The sequence below is a fragment of the Leuciscus leuciscus genome, assembly GCF_965113295.1.
Source record: "Leuciscus leuciscus genome assembly, chromosome: 2".
Taxonomy (NCBI): domain Eukaryota; kingdom Metazoa; phylum Chordata; class Actinopteri; order Cypriniformes; family Leuciscidae; genus Leuciscus; species Leuciscus leuciscus.
In genome coordinates, this window is record NC_138726.1 from 50,327,016 (window position 1) to 50,342,867 (window position 15,852).

Here is a 15,852-nt window from a genome sequence, read left to right on the forward strand (position 1 = left end):
TTATCTGAGATAGATGGTTTGGTCATTAGAGGCAACCGCATTGTCATTCCAACAGAAATGAGGAAGGTCATCTTAGAGAGAATCCATGACGGACACCAAGGCCTGGTAAAGTGCAGAGAAAGAGCTTATCAATCTGTATGGTGGCCTGGAATGTCTGATGAGATAGTAAAAACAGTACAGCAGTGTACATTTTGCAGAGAAATTAGAAACACACAGAGGAAGGAGCCGTTAATACCCAGCGAGCTGCCCTGTAGGCCATGGCAGAAAGTGGCTATAGACCTGTGTGAGAGTAAGAAGCAAAACTACTTAGTAGTATCAGATTATTACTCTAGATACCTGGAGATTTTGAATCTCCCTACAACCACTACTAGCCAAGTTATAGCAAGGCTGAAAGCCACATTTGCTCGTTTTGGCATTCCGGAAGTGATAGTGAGCGATAATGGGCCCCAGCTATCTTCAGCAGAGATGAGGGAGTTTAGCAAGGAATATGGCTTCGTTCATGTAACTTCCAGCCCACACTACCCTCAAAGTAATGGGCAGGCAGAGAGGGCAGTTCAGATAGCGAAATCTATACTGAGACAGCAGGACCCTCTCCTTGCCCTGATGGTGTACAGAGCCACACCCACTTCGTCGACAGGAGTCAGTCCTGCTGAACTGCTAATGGGCAGGAAAATCAGGACCACCTTGCCTACCCTGCAGGACAATCTGAAACCGAACTGGCCTAATGAGGATGTGATCAGACAGGCTGACGCTGCAGCCAAGCAAAGGCAAGCCTATTACTATAACCGCAGGAACGGAGTAAGGACTCTACCCCCACTGAACCCGGGGGATCAGGTGCTAACAAAGTTGGATGGACAGAAACAGTGGACAATGCCTGCGGTCGTGCGCAGCTCCAGTTCTACTCCAAGGTCCTATATCGTGGAGACGACACGAGGGGACCGTTACAGGAGGAACCGGCGACACCTGCAGGGCATACCCAAAACATTCACACCTGTCACTGAGAGCCCTGACCAGGTTGTTCCAGAGAACAGGAACACTGTGGACACACACAGTGGTGAGACACTACACACTCCCACACCCACCCAAGGGACTGTGACCATTACTCGCTCTGGTAGAGTGAGCAAAGCCCCAGACAAACTGGACTTGTGATTATGGACTTTGGGTTTGAGGAGGGGGAGGGTAAATCCCATCAAGAAAATGGGGTGTAGGGACTTTGAAAAAAAAAAATAGTGCTGAGTTATTGTTTAGGAAATGCACTGTTATTTGTAAGAACAGTAGTAATGTTTATTTTCATTAGACACCGTTGAGGTGGGAAGTTAACAAGACAGTTGTGTTTTTACAAAACAAAATATTGTTAAGCCAGAGTGATGTTATTGCTTAACCGTTCATGTTAACTAAGAAGGGCAACATCTTTTAGGGGGGAGATGTAATGACAGGTAATGACCAAAAGGTGTCAGTGTTCGACTGGCAATGATCTAGTGTTGTTATGGAGAGCCGAAGAAGAGACACGGGATGTTTAGAGTGGTTGTTCATGCTGAAAAAGCTAATAAACCGAACACAGAGAGAACTCACGAGTGATCGTCTTTAAAGTATTAATAGATGCCTGTTAAGGATATATACAGACATTACACTTAGTAAATCACTCCACAAGACTATAAACATGATGCTTAGTTTAACTGTATTGATTGTTCTTTTAACGTGACTCAACACACACATTTAGCATAGCTAATGAAAACATTGCTCTTGGAAATAAAAGGATGCATCATAGAAGTTATCCCGCTAAATATGGTGAACGTCATTTGAATCGCAAATGCATCAGTTGAACTGTTTTCATATCCATGCTAACAGCGTATAAAAAGGGCTATAGACCGCTGCTACTGCTGCTTATATGCTTCAGTGATTCACTCGTGCACTGTTGACATGGCGCTATTTAAAAACATTTCTAACATGAAGCTAGTTTAAACTTGTAAAGATTGCTCCATTTAGGAATTAATAACTGGACCACACAATATGCGCAGAGATGTGGAATAAAAATGTCAATCACTTTTCTTAGATGTTGATTCCAGATGCATTTTGAAAGCGTGCTGCATACTGCTAACAGCAACACACCGGTAACACATGTTGAGCTGCAGATCATTGGACGCTGATATAACAGCAAACAATCAGCTGTGCTATGTCGATAATGATGGGATCGCTACCAAATGAGACAATATACAAAACAAACAGTAATAAATATAATTAAAGAAAATTACTACTTGTATATTTTATTGACTATTGCAGCTATTAATTGACTATTAAAGGTGAACTAAGTAACTTTTTCTCATTGGAATAGTTGTATGACTTTTTCGGGTTGAATGGTGGTCGTCTCGCACCCCCCAAGCGCCTGTGAGCGGAAAAACCACCCTTGCAACTTTGAGCCGGCGGGCCGGCGGCCACAGCGTCAGGAAGTATCGTGTGATATCAGGTCTCACGATGTAACAAATTGCTTTACGGCAAAAAAATCTGCTAAAATTCTGTCATTATGCGCTCCCTCACGCTGTTCGAACCCGAATGAAGAAGACGTTTTAAAGAATGTCCCATCTGCTTTGATGTCGTTGATCTACTAGCCTCTGGTATCTGAGAGTCGCCAACGAGTTTTTCGACAGTGTTGTCAAATATATATTCCAAAGCTGTAGGGGGAGCTCTATAGAGAAACCTGCGAGCAAAAAGCGAGAATACAGCGAAGAAATTCCCGAAACTGCATAGCCCTGCTTTAACAGATTTGAAGCTGTGCAGTAACTGTCATTCATAATGAAAATAAATAATAAACTATGTGTAAATGTGTTCTTAATCAATGATCTTAATAATGGAAAGTGGTCTCATCTTGTGCGCTTTCTTTCCCACGCACAGCTGCATGCATAGTAAACATTCCTGAGGTAAAGTAAAATAAAATAAAAATGACACTTTTACCATGTCTCAAACTCATCGCCATAATCATTTATAAATATTCTAGTTTGTATAATAGCAACACAATATTTATGAATACTCTGTACGTAAACTCATCCATCACAGAGCCATTTAAAGGTGACATGTTATGCCCCTTTTCACAAGATGTAATATAAATATATTGTGTCCCCAGAATGGGTCTGTGAAATTTCAGCTCAAAATACCCCCCAGATCATTTATTATAGCTTGTCAAAGTTGCCCCTTTTTGGGTGTGAGCAAAAACGGTCAGTTTTTGTGTGTGTCCCTTTAAATGCAAATGAGTTGCTGCTCCTCCACCCCATTCAGAAGAGAGTGGAGCCTTTCCATAAGCTCCGGATACAATAACAAAACACGAATAATCTCACTGATCCAAAATCTCAGAAATAACCAGTAGCGGTGTGCAGCCTTACGGAGAGACTGAGGAAGAGGTTGCAACTTTTAGATGCACCTGGACATAAAATACATTTATGTAGTTGTTGTGGAGTTACATTGATTCATCTATTTCTGGGGGATTTCCGTTGAAAAATAAAATGAATCCACTGCTCTCTTGTCTCGTCTGAGACTGGGACTCTAAATAGTGTTCAATGCTCGTCTGTGCAGCCAATGACAGAACAGTTTGCTTGCTTTGCTCAAACTTTTGCCATAGTGTTAGAACTGGTTACACTGTTGTCGCTTGCGAATGCAAGAATGGCGGCGCCACGGGTGGAAACGTGCAGATTAAGGGGCAGTAATATTATAATAAGATTAGAGGTCGACCGATTTATCAGTTTTGCCGATATATCGGTACCGATAGTTGATTGGTGGAACTATCGTTATTGCCAAAAATCCACACCAATAGTTTATACAGGTTGCATCCGTTGCTGGATCGGCTGAGAAGTGTGTCATTGCACAGTCATTGTACAGTATGAGAGCGCTGAGAAGAGACTGCTGGCATTATATAGAGCGAGAGCGGCCTCTAAAGGACAAATAAAAACTATCACTGGCAGAGTTGTTTAGTTAAAGGGGTGGTAAAACGCCTTTTTTCGAAGGCTTGATTGTGTTTGTGGGGTGCACTGTAACTTGTGTTCATGCTTCGTTTTTAAAAATTCACATTATTTTTCACATATTTAAGGCAAGGCAAGGCAAGGCAAGGCAAGTTTATTTATATAGCACATTTCATACACAATGGCAATTCAAAGTGCTTTACATAGAAGAAATTAAAATAATAAAAAGAAATAAGAATAATTAAAACAGTTTAGAAAAATAAAATGAAATACAGTAGAGTACAGTCGCCATTATTTAACCATAATAGAGCATCACAGTCCCGCCCACAGCCGGTGCCGGAAGTAAAAATTCAATACAATTTCTCCATTGACAGTTGGGGTATAAGCCATAAAAACGTAACCATACATGGTAGACTTAAAACCAGCTACGGCTGTACTAAGCGATTGTATATGCTCATATAACCGCCAAAAGTTCATGGGGCACTAACCTTGTTTTGAGATAAATGCCTTTTATTCGCGATGTCTTGGAGAAGTACTTCATTACCCACAATCCTAAACAATCCCACAATCCCACAGTGATGCATCTGATTGGTGGAGCTCGTGTAAACCCCGCGAAAGTTCGTGAAGACTCAAGATAAATAGAAAAAAGAAAAAAAAACTGTTGCGTTTTTTTGCACTGTATCACTGATGTGACATTTGAACCGAGGAGTCTTCATATATGGTATGAGTCATATCAAGCATTTTATGATGCCACTGTCAAATCAATATTTAGCTTAGGCATACCCAGAGCCATAGAGAGCTCTTCATGCATTTACTGAACATTTGTGTAATAATTTATGGCAAGTTAATAAACTGAATATGATGCACTTTCTGGTTTGCTGACCTTCACTTTTTAATTTTCACTTGTTGTTATTAAGAAAATACATTAAATGTTATTAAAATTAAGGATGAACTATAACTTCATGAATAAAATGAGCATGGATCACAAGTGGGAAATTGTTGAGGCATTTGTCAGCAACCTGCCCGTGGGCCGCTGAAACTGATGAGCAGAACGCCGCGCGGACTGCCAGATCTGCACCCGTGAGCCGCGGACCACCAGCCATGCTTTCCAGTCTATTTACACAATTAGCTGCTACTACTGAAAGAACTGCTATAAACGGCACAAGAAAAAGTTCGCGTGGCTGTCGTCAGATTTTAAAGTCGCTCTAAAAGCTCTTTCGCGGTTGTGGCTTCAGTCGACTTCAGTGAGGCGCGGTGGTTTATGGGATGAGTAGTTCCTTCGCTCGGAAATGAAAATATGTACACAGTCTTGTACCTTTGACTTTTTTTGGATTTTCTCGCCGTTTTTTTTTTTTTGTTGTATGCCTATGAGTTCAGCCGTAGCTGGTTATCCTCAGACATGCTCTAAAACTCTTTAGATACGGATTTTCGAAAACGTCAATGGGAGAAATGAATGGGAAATTTACTTCCGGCACCGAAGCGCTCTCGGGCTGTGGGCGGGACTGTGATGCTCTATTCTACACTGCTCTGTCCCTCCTTGTAAAAACGGTCGGATGATTTCCGCGTTCTATGAAGCCCCCCCCCCCCCTTCAAAATACGCAATGGGCTCAGATTGGTTAGCTGGCCCAGTGTGTTGTGATTCGCTAACCGCCAAGTGCACGTTGTTCGGAAACGTCACGCCCCCTTATCTTTACCGGTAGTTTGTGCTTCAGTAAACAACGGCGTCAATATTGCCATACCAGTTTGAGCCCGAATCAGACCCAGAGAATGTTAGTGGAGAGGATCGAGCAGAACCTGTTCAAGAACGGCTGTTAAAGGACGTTTCAGAAAGGTATGTTTTTTAAGACTGCAGATCGCTATATGACACTGTTACTTTTGTATATTTAGAACGATTGTAGCTAAATATCTGTCATCTGAACTATTAATCCAATACGAACACTAAACATTGGCTTTACAACAGTAGCCAAATCAAACACAAAACCATGTTTAGTATGCCTGTAGATAAACAAGCATGTAGATAAACAATACATAAAAGCTATAGCCTAATCAAAGAATAATTTACACTGATCACATAAACGACAACAACCACGAACATTCCAAGTTCGCTGCGCTGGTGATATTAAACAGAAGTTTGTATGTGTTTGTCGGATAAGTATGAATTAACTTTAGCATTTAACAAACTGGTGTGTGGAGCCAAACAGCGTTGTCCTTCGTTTACTTCCTTGCTACAACATACAATTAACAATACGAACTATCACATGAAAACACAACGACGAAAAATAAATCATACTTACAGGTTGTGGCCCGTAAACAGTTTCTGTTTTTAAAGTTGGAACTGCTCCATCTTTCAGGACTAGCCGTTGTGCGAATCCTTCATCGGAGGAGGGGTTTATGTAAATATTGGGCTTAGTGATGTCAGCAAGCCCGCAGGAATGTCGTGTAGTCCCTACTGGCCGTTTTTTGTAGTTCTTAGAAATTGATTTCTTTAAAAGCAAATATCTCCCTTTGCTTTAAACTTTGAAAGTTGTAACTGTGCAGATGTTGTTTATGCTCAAACAACAACATTACACACTAACTAAAGTTAGAAAAGTGAAATCGTGTTTTACCACCCCCTTTAAGACGTGAGGCTGCGCGCAGCAGGGAGATACAGCGCTGACACTTCAGATGCGCATTTAAAACACAGACAGCGAAATGGTATGAATACAGAACACTAAAGTACATATTGTCATGTCATTATAAAGTAATTAATTTGTTGACTAAATGCTGCATTAGCAGAGAAAGAACAGAAGTATGTTTGCCGTCGAGTCTGAGAGGAATAACATTAGTGGCTACCTCAAGCAGTTAAAACAATGTGACAAAAAAACAGACGCAAACCTGACCCAAATGTTTTATGTCGCAATTGTTACCATCTATTTGCATTAGCTTATATCCAGCTGGTCACTTTTATGCATTCATTAGCCGGAGTTTAATATTTAAAACTAGTTAGTGACGTGATTGCTAGCTCAACATTGATATGTTCATGTAGCCGACAGAAACATAAACAAATCAGAAACGCATTCGATTTCAGTTATTGTTTTTTGTCACTACAATACATATTGTTATTTTGATTAGATAATCATCAAGTGTTCTAATATAAAAGCAAATAAACTGAGAGACTATGGGCCCTATCTTGGGCCCTATCTTGCACCCAGCACAGACGACAGACGCACGGTCGGTAAATTAGGGAATGAATTTGCGCTCCCGGGGGCGGTTCAGCGAAAAGAGGAGGCGTGTTCCTGCGCAAAAGTTCCCTGGTGCTATTTTGCAGTTCCAGAAAACAATTCTGCCACAGACCAGGAAAAACCTAAAGTCAGTGGCGTGTTTTCAGTGGCACGTTCAGATGCTATTTTACGGGCGCATGCTTGGCCATAATGTAGCGTGTGCACAACGAGCATACACTTTGCTTCTCTCATCTACACACAGACGCAGCAGTTGCCATTTTTGCAAACCATACATAATTACAAGGAAAAATATTCCACATGAGGGAAATCATTGTGGTGTCCATGAAGATGTGAAAAAAAATAGGCATAAATCTAGCTTACACATTTACCCAAATTATTAAACGCCTGTTTAACCGAAGCTTATTTGGGTGGGTTTCTCCATCCCCATACAATGTAACTTCTCTGTGTTTTACGGCCCTGACGAGAACGTCAGTCTCCTCGGCTGTGAACCGCTCCTGGCGTGCGCCTGGCAAATCCGCCGTTATAATAGCAAGCCGCCATGAAACAAGCGCGCCTGCTCTTAAAGGGAATGTGAGATGATGCTCTGGTTTATTTCAAGTTACGCCCAAACCACACCTTGAATAATGAAGCTACTTCAGACCAACCCATTTTAGATTGCGTCGGGCGCAAGAGTCATTTATCCCGCCGGTATAATAGCAACAACGCCCGAGATCCGCCCACAAAGTTACTTGCGTTTTGCGTTTGATACTTGCGTTTCAGATCGTTAAAATAGGGCCCTATTCATGTAATATAGGTCTACATTTATAGACTATATATTGTACTCTCCATTGTGTTTACTGATCAGCATATTGTGACAGATGTATGGATAACCATGTATTCACCAATCCAGAATAGGTATAGCACTTGATCTTGTCATTTCTTCTGCCATCCCCTTGATTCAAAACATTATTAAAAATGTTTATAGTTGGATGCTCATCATCGGTAAAAAAAAACTTTCACGTGAGGCCCTTTAGGTTTGTCTTCTGGTTACATGCTTCTTTTAACATCATATTTCCTTTTTTTTTTTTTTTTTTTTTTTGTCAAACCATATCAAGCATTAGCAATAAAACAACAAATTAACCACATAGTTTTGAGAGAGGCCAACTTACTAAGCAGTAGTATTAATAACACCTGTCAAGATAAATAACAGTTTTTTTGTGAGCAATGGAAAGATGGTTAGGTTAGACTTTTTTTTTTTTTTGCCATTTTGATGTGGCGAGGGGTGTGAAAGCAGAAAAGTTAAGGTGAAAGTGCACATGTGCCTCAGTTTTCTAAAGCAGAGACCAAAGCTGGATGGACACATGGTAAGGACACAGTCTTGTGATCTACCCTTATTCTTTAGCGTGTGTGATGGTGTGGCTCATTCATTTGCTTTTTCAGAGAAATTCAAAGCCTGAGGACAATTTTGGAAGACGACTGATCATGAGATATTACTTCATTCTTTTGCTTTCCTCAACAATATGTAAATATACCTTAATGTCTTTTTAAACATTAAACAAGTCGCCTATTTATGAACTCTAAAGGTTACTATTGTGTTCTTGATTTTGCAGTCTGCTCCTCTGATGTGTCCTCTAATGTGGATGTTGTTCAGGAAGATGTAAAAGTAGTTCGAGCTGGAGAGGATGTGAATCTTACTTGCAGCTTTTCAGCGCTTCTGCAATCAACAAAAGCATGGTTTAAACAGACGGCTGATGGAAGATTCATACAAATTGTGTCTTTATATTTAAATCAACAACCCAGCTGGAATAAGGACTTTGAGAAAATGAATCGTTTTAATGTTACCAAAGGAGATGATCATTTTAATCTGACCGTTTTACAGACAAAGCCTTCAGACTCATCAACATATTACTGTGTCGTCGCATCACATTACAGCATTGGAATGGGTGCAGGTACTAGATTATTTTTTAAAGGTAAGTTTTACTGCTTTTAGCTTTGTTTGATTTATGGCATCTGATTTATTTATTTATTGTCCTTACTATTTCTGTTCCTTTTATGTCACTTTTCAAGGTGGATACACAAACCTTCAGCAGTCTTTGATAGACACGCTTCATCCAGGGGATTCAGTGAATTTGCAGTGCAGCATCTTCAGTGAGAGTTGTGCTGGAGAACACAGCGTCTACTGGTTCAGACAAAGCTTGGGAGACTCTCAAGGAGTCCTTTACACCAAAGGAGAGAGAAATGGTCAGTGTAAGAACAGCAGTGAGTCTCAAACGCAGAGCTGTGTCTACAATCTCCTCAAGAGCAACATCAGTGACTCTGATGCTGGGATTTACTACTGCGCTGTGGCCGCATGTGGAGAGATACTGTTTGGAAAAGGAACTCAACTCTATTTTAGAGGTAAGGTGAAATGCAAATGTCTGGCTTGAACTGTTGAAATGTTTAGCTTTATCTGAATCCAACTCTTCTTGCTCTTGGAGTTTCAAACATTATATTTTTTGTCCTTGTTGTTTTTCTGGGAATAAAACTATTCAGGGGTCAGAATAAAGGTAGGACTTTCTGAATAAAATATATATATTTTTTTATTGTAAAGGAAAATGTTGTAGAAATTGAACTACCATTTATAATGACAAGACTGTTTCTTAATTTCCCAAAGTGCCCAAACCTCAAGAGAATCAAGTAAGTACACAATTATCTTCCATTTTAGATATTTTCCAAATCTTTACCAATGTATCTGTTTTATTAATTTAATAGATAATATATTTTTTCATGGTTTTTAAAACTTTTGGTGTATATTATGCCACATCATGTGTAATTTTCCTCTCATAATTGGAGATAATTTTCTCTCTTGATATTAGAATGAAGACAGCATGAATTACGCATCCATTAGTTTTGGTCAGAAACCTCTGAACACTAGAAGGACCAAATCAAAGGTCATTCAGGAGCAGTCTCTGTACGCTCAGGTCAGATCACAGCAGTAACATCCAGAGAGGAGCGTTTCACTGCGACACATATAAAAACTCATGATCATGATCTTATAACATCAATTTAATTCAATTTGTCAGAATAATTTTGGTAATTTCTCCTAGATTTTATGAGTTGACTTTTGTCCTCTGAAAATTAAACCCAGAGTAGTCTTATCATTTTTACGGCACTTTACATATATATATATATATATATATATATATATATATATATATATATATATATATATATATATATATATATATATATATGTGTGTGTGTGTGTGTGTGTGTGTATGTGTGTGAAGAATGATATATATATATATAGCATATAGCATATAAGTGTTCAAATTAAGTGCTCTGAAAGTGTTTTTTTACCTAAAATAACAGTAGGCCTAGCTAACAATGTCATCAAAATAAGGATTTCGAGATGATAGCTGTAAGTGGTCATATTTTAATGTCTTTGTATGTTTAAGTGTTATTATAGCTTTGTACTGTTTTTTGTTAGATATATGCATTTCTTTGGCATACTGTATATTGGCATATATTTCTTTGGGATAATCGTGGGAAAAGAAAGGTAGTTTGTGTTTGTGTGCTCATTGAATTTATGTGGATTAATGAATGTATGTTGTTAGACTCTGCGTTGTTCTTTTCAGGTCAACTTTGGAACTTATGAAATGTTCCGTTTTACAGTTTCCTTATGAATCACGTATTACTTGCATGGTAGCCTATGCTTCATTTGCATCTACTAAATGAAAATGTATGTGCATGTAATGTGCATTTGTTAAAATGTGTTTATGTGTTATGTTGTTTTTATTCTGTTTACTCAAATGGTGGACCCTGGTGCTTGTATAAGATACAGTTCCGTTTAAAAAGGACTAGTGCACATTTAGTTGGTATTTAACAAGAATTCTTAAAGGGATAGTTCACCCAAAAATGAAAATGTCTCTTTAGGCCCTTTCACATGGGACGCGGCAAGCGGTGCAATCACTGAGCGGCTGCTGCTTTCTCTCGTAGTGGAAGCGTTTTATGCAGTTGAGGTGGTGTTCGCTTTGCGGTCTTGGGTCGAATGTTGTCATAGTTACAATCATCAACAAAACAAATAGATAAATATATCTTAACAGAATTTTTTTTTTTTTTTTTTGGTGGTGTCATTATTAATTAATGTCATTAATTATTTATCAAAAATATTTCTATTTTCTGCACTCCGATATAAGTTTAGTAAAATGTTCTATGATTGGTTGTTAATAACCTGTTCGATGATTGGTTAAAGCTGACGCAGCCGCTGCCCCTCACAAAAAGATAAAATATTTTTCCGCACTTCTCCTATTGAAAATTAACAAGACACTTGTGACTGTCGCGTCCCGTGTGAAAGGGCCTTCACTCACCCTCAAGTTGTTCCAAAACTCTTTCTTCTGTTGAACAAAAAACAAGATATTTTAAAGAATGTATTCAAACAGTTGACGGTAGCCATTGACTTCCATAGTAGGAAAAAAATACTATGGGTGCCTAAGTCAAACCCATACTAAGCCAGTGGGTGCCATCAACTGTCTAGTGACCAGGGCGGTTTCTTCATTAGGGCGATAGGGCGATGCACCTCCAAAGTGCGAAGGGGATTTTTTCAATCACATTCGCATTCAATCCATGATTCAACCACAGAGTTACGCGTCAAACAGGCGGAGCGCAGTAATTCTGACTAAAATATACATTAACACTAAAATATAAATATATTTTGCTAAAATATTTGTTGTTGAATATTTGTTGTTGTTGGTGAACATAAATGTGCTAGGCCTATAGATTTTCAAACCTACAAGTGTATATATATATATTTTTTTTTTTGGTTTTAAGCTATTTATTTTCATTTTTAGTTTAGTGAATTTAACGTCTTCTTTAAAAAGCATTATTATGTTTTAGATTGTAATAATACAATGTTAGAATGTAATGTGATTTGGACCATTTTTTGCACATAATAGATACTGCAAGGTTACATTCATGTTCATGTTTCTTTTCATAGCCTTCAATATGAACATAGTAGGAGAATATTGATCAGGATATGAAAAAACATATATATATATAGAAATTATATATATATATATATTTCTATTAAAATAGAAAAAAAAAAGTCAATACTGAGATTATACTTTAGGCCTAAATCGCCATTTAGCCCAAAATACAGATTTATTTGGCTATAGCCTATTGCCCAACCCTATACTTATGCTTTAAATGCTGAATTTTCCATTTTTAGCTACGCAGTAATAATACGTTATTATCACTGTTAAATTGTTATTTAACAGTTAGCCTACATTCAGTCCTGCATTAATAATTCCGTTTTTTTTTTTTTATCCCCCCACACACACACACAAAAAACAAACAAAAAAAAAACACTTTTTAGCACCAGCCGCCACTGCTTTAGAATACCTTCCTTTGTGATCAATAGAAGAAGAAAATTCATACAGGTTTGGAACAACTTGAGGGTGAGAAAGTGACGACAAAATTTTCATTTCTGTGTGAACTATCCCTTTAAAAGAGGAACTTGCTGAATGCTGAATTTAACACATGGTCTCTACTGCCACCTGGTGATTGCAGATCATTGGATCTATTCACCTTCTAGTTCACAACACAGCAAAAACACACAGAACACAGCAATTCATATGGAAAGTACTTTATACCATTATATATGAATACATTTATAAGAACAAAAGTAGCCTAATTGTACAGTGGTGGCATAGACAGAACGCATAGAGGGCCCTATCTTGCACCCAGCGCAATTGACTTTGTACACCGACGCATGTATTATTCCTATTTTGCACCCGCGCACAGCTGACTTTTCCCTCCACAGACGCACGTCGGTTAACTAAGAAATACACTTGCGCTCCCGGGGGCGGTTCAGCGCAAAGAGGAGGCGTGTTCCGGCACAAACGTTCCCTCATTCTATTTTGCACGTTTAGAAAACAATTCCGCCACTAACCGAAAAAAATCTAGTTTAAAGTCAGTGGCGCGTTGCGCATGTTATTCATATGCTATTTTAAGGGCGCATGCTTGGCCATAATCAATGTAGCGTGTGCACAACGCGCATACACTTTGATTCTCTCATCTACACAGAAGCAGCAGTTTTCATTTTTGCAAATCATTCATTATTACGATAGATAGATAGATAGATAGATAGATAGATAGATAGATAGATAGATAGATAGATAGATAGATAGATAGAAACCACACCTATGAATAATGAAGCTACTTCAGACCAACCCATTTTAGATTTGCGTCGGGCGCAAGAGTCATTTATCCCGCCGGTATAATAGCAACAGCGCCGAGACCCACCCACAAAGTTACTTGCATTTCGCGCTTGATACTTGCATTTCAGATCGTTAAAATAGGGCCCAGAATGTTTAAATTATTGTAGATGTTAATGTTTATTACATGAACAAAGCAAATCAAAATGTTTATACATGCAGCATGTAATTATTGCAATAAGATATTGAGGAAAATATTTACTGTGACTGTTTTTTAGTCACTACAATATATCAGCCCATTAATAATTACTGATCAAAAAAAATTTTCAGAATTGCTCAAATGAAATGATGGTTATTACTGAAGCAGTGCTTCACCTTCTGATGATAGCTGTGTCTCATGTGACCTTGTTATTTGTACACGCTGTGACTATACAAAAATTACAACATGTAAATAGGAAAATGTTGGCGTTATTTTGTCACTTATTGGAAGCAGTATGCTAGATGGAGCCGTTTACCTCCAGCCTTTGTGCTAAGCTAGGCTAGCGGTGGGTGCGTCAGACAGAGTTACGACACGCACGGAGATGAAAAGGGTATGTATGGACTTATTTAACTCTGGGGTATACGGTGAATAAGCTAAAGTCCCAAAAAGTCGGCGTGTTCCTTTAAATTGTAACATTTACAGTTTGACTGGAGTTACAGGTTTACAGCTGTTGGATTTAACAGTTTATTAATTTATTAAGTAAATTACTGTATTAAATAGTAAAATGTACTGATTGTTCTGTAAATATGTTTACATTTTTACTATATTTTTACAGCGTTATTCTGGCAAGATGCCTTTTTTTATTTTCTGTAAAAGCAGCAGGATTTTTTTTTTTTACATTGTATATAAAATAGGAAAATTTGGTAATCAAGTAGAATGGATTCCCTGACAGTAATACGACTCACTGAGTTTCTTGCTTTTGGTGAGGATGTTGACAGCAAGTGACAAGAAGTATCAATAGAGGGCAGTGTGTGATTGTATTTTCCCCTAAGTTCTTTTTTTGTTGTTGTTTTTAGGACAAAGCCACAACACTATGAATTAACCCATGAAACCAATCTCAGTGTTAAAGTCATATGTAAATGAAAAACATATTAAAAGCACAGACCATTATAGAAAAATTATAGACAACCAAGTTGTATTATACTCTTGGTCTGTAACATTTTATAGAAATTCACAAAGCTTTTGTCATTTTCTAATACTGTGTCAACGCAGTAAACATTGTATTGTTTGTGATCTCAGACTCTGAAGTGAGTATGTTTCAGATACATTATTGACAGGTATGTTCTCAACCACACAAGCGTGACTGTGCAACGATGTGGCTCCAGTCAGAGAGCGAGCAATTAGACGCATCATTTCCTGTAGAACCTGAGACAGGAAGAAGCCACTCAGTGCAAAGTGAGAACTGCTAAGATGATGTTCAGCTAATAGCGCTGTAATAGAGAGCTGCCTCTTTTCATGTGGTGTAGAAGAGGTCAACATGTGAAAGTCTGCAAAAGGTCTTTGTCACATGTCTGCTCATGTGCAGAAACAAAACACATTTTACACTGCTGGGTGACATCGCTTTTAAAGATTAAATATTCAGTTTCACAGCTTGTTATGTGGTGAAAATTATAATCTGCTGTGTAAATACCACAAGATCAAATTTGCCTTCCTAAATCACATATTTTTCCTTATTTCAAAGTGCTTTCTCAAGAGACCATTTCAGAATTGAATTCCTAGGATGTACACATACATGGTTGTCTTTATTTTCAAAATTTCTCAAACTCTATGAGATGCATTTATCAGCGCAGAATCTTATTTGACTAAACACTAAGGATAAGGTAAGGCAGATCAACTGTAGCAGTATTTCTGTTCACAACATACATTCAGATATTGATATGATAAGCAAGATCAGTTGGTTCATTAAATGTATACTCTTTGTCACATCTTCTAAGTAACCCAGTGAAACACATCCATGAGTTAACATGCAAATCAACAAATTAATTCAGCAAAAATGTAAGAAGACAATCGTTTTCAATGTGCTTATGCTGCATCAGAGGTTCATGCTATTTATTTGTTTACATTTAATAAAATAAAAAACAAAAACATAAAAAACCATAGTCAGTAGTACACTGAGAAGGGGGTTGTGTTTCTTTAATTAAGCAGAAATGTTTGTCTGTTGTGAAGGATGTTTTTGTGGTTTTGGTTCAGAGAGGGGCTTCAAAACAGAAGTAAGAGGTCAGTCCTGTGGTTGGAAAATGATCAAACCACAATGTGCGCAAGCAATGCATGTACAAAGAGACGTGCCAAAGTGCAAACAAGCTTCTCATGATCTAATTTTTCTTAATTTTTTATCTGTCCATTTTTTTATTTTTATTAAATGCAATATTTGTTTTCATTTTTATTTTAATAATAATTGAAAAATGATTTGAATACGCAATCTAAAATAACTGTTTTTAATAAACTTTTTCTTTTAAGAAAGACACTTTAAA

General features: G+C 38.0%; 2 protein-coding genes and 1 pseudogene across 5 annotated transcripts in view; all 3 read left to right on the plus strand.

Annotated features, from left to right (window-relative positions):
• Positions 1-4,227, plus strand: part of LOC309488496 (secretory phospholipase A2 receptor-like) — a 103,928-nt pseudogene extending 99,701 nt beyond the window's left edge. The window contains exon 2 of the transcript XR_014211752.1: positions 4,081-4,227. The product of XR_014211752.1 is annotated as a secretory phospholipase A2 receptor-like (transcript). The remainder of the gene's footprint in view (positions 1-4,080) is intronic.
• Positions 1-15,852, plus strand: part of LOC309488163 (uncharacterized protein) — a 120,662-nt gene that overhangs the window by 42,248 nt on the left and 62,562 nt on the right. The gene's annotated exons all lie outside the window — the stretch shown is intronic.
• The window catches only part of LOC309488272 (uncharacterized protein), a 99,585-nt gene continuing 92,163 nt past the window's right edge, over positions 8,431-15,852 (plus strand). Inside the window, exons 1-7 of one of the 3 annotated variants that reach the window (XM_082156429.1) lie at positions 8,436-8,511; positions 8,588-8,669; positions 8,758-9,117; positions 9,215-9,549; positions 9,591-9,693; positions 9,801-9,823; positions 10,003-10,317. In XM_082156429.1, the coding sequence (XP_082012555.1) occupies positions 8,464-8,511; positions 8,588-8,669; positions 8,758-9,117; positions 9,215-9,549; positions 9,591-9,693; positions 9,801-9,823; positions 10,003-10,125 (1,074 nt within the window). In that variant the 5' untranslated portion in view covers positions 8,436-8,463 and the 3' untranslated portion in view covers positions 10,126-10,317. Of the gene's footprint in view, positions 8,512-8,587; positions 8,670-8,757; positions 9,118-9,214; positions 9,550-9,590; positions 9,694-9,800; positions 9,824-10,002; positions 10,318-15,852 lie in introns of those variants that run through there. The other 2 variants (XM_082156431.1, XM_082156430.1) reach the window with 2 other exon arrangements.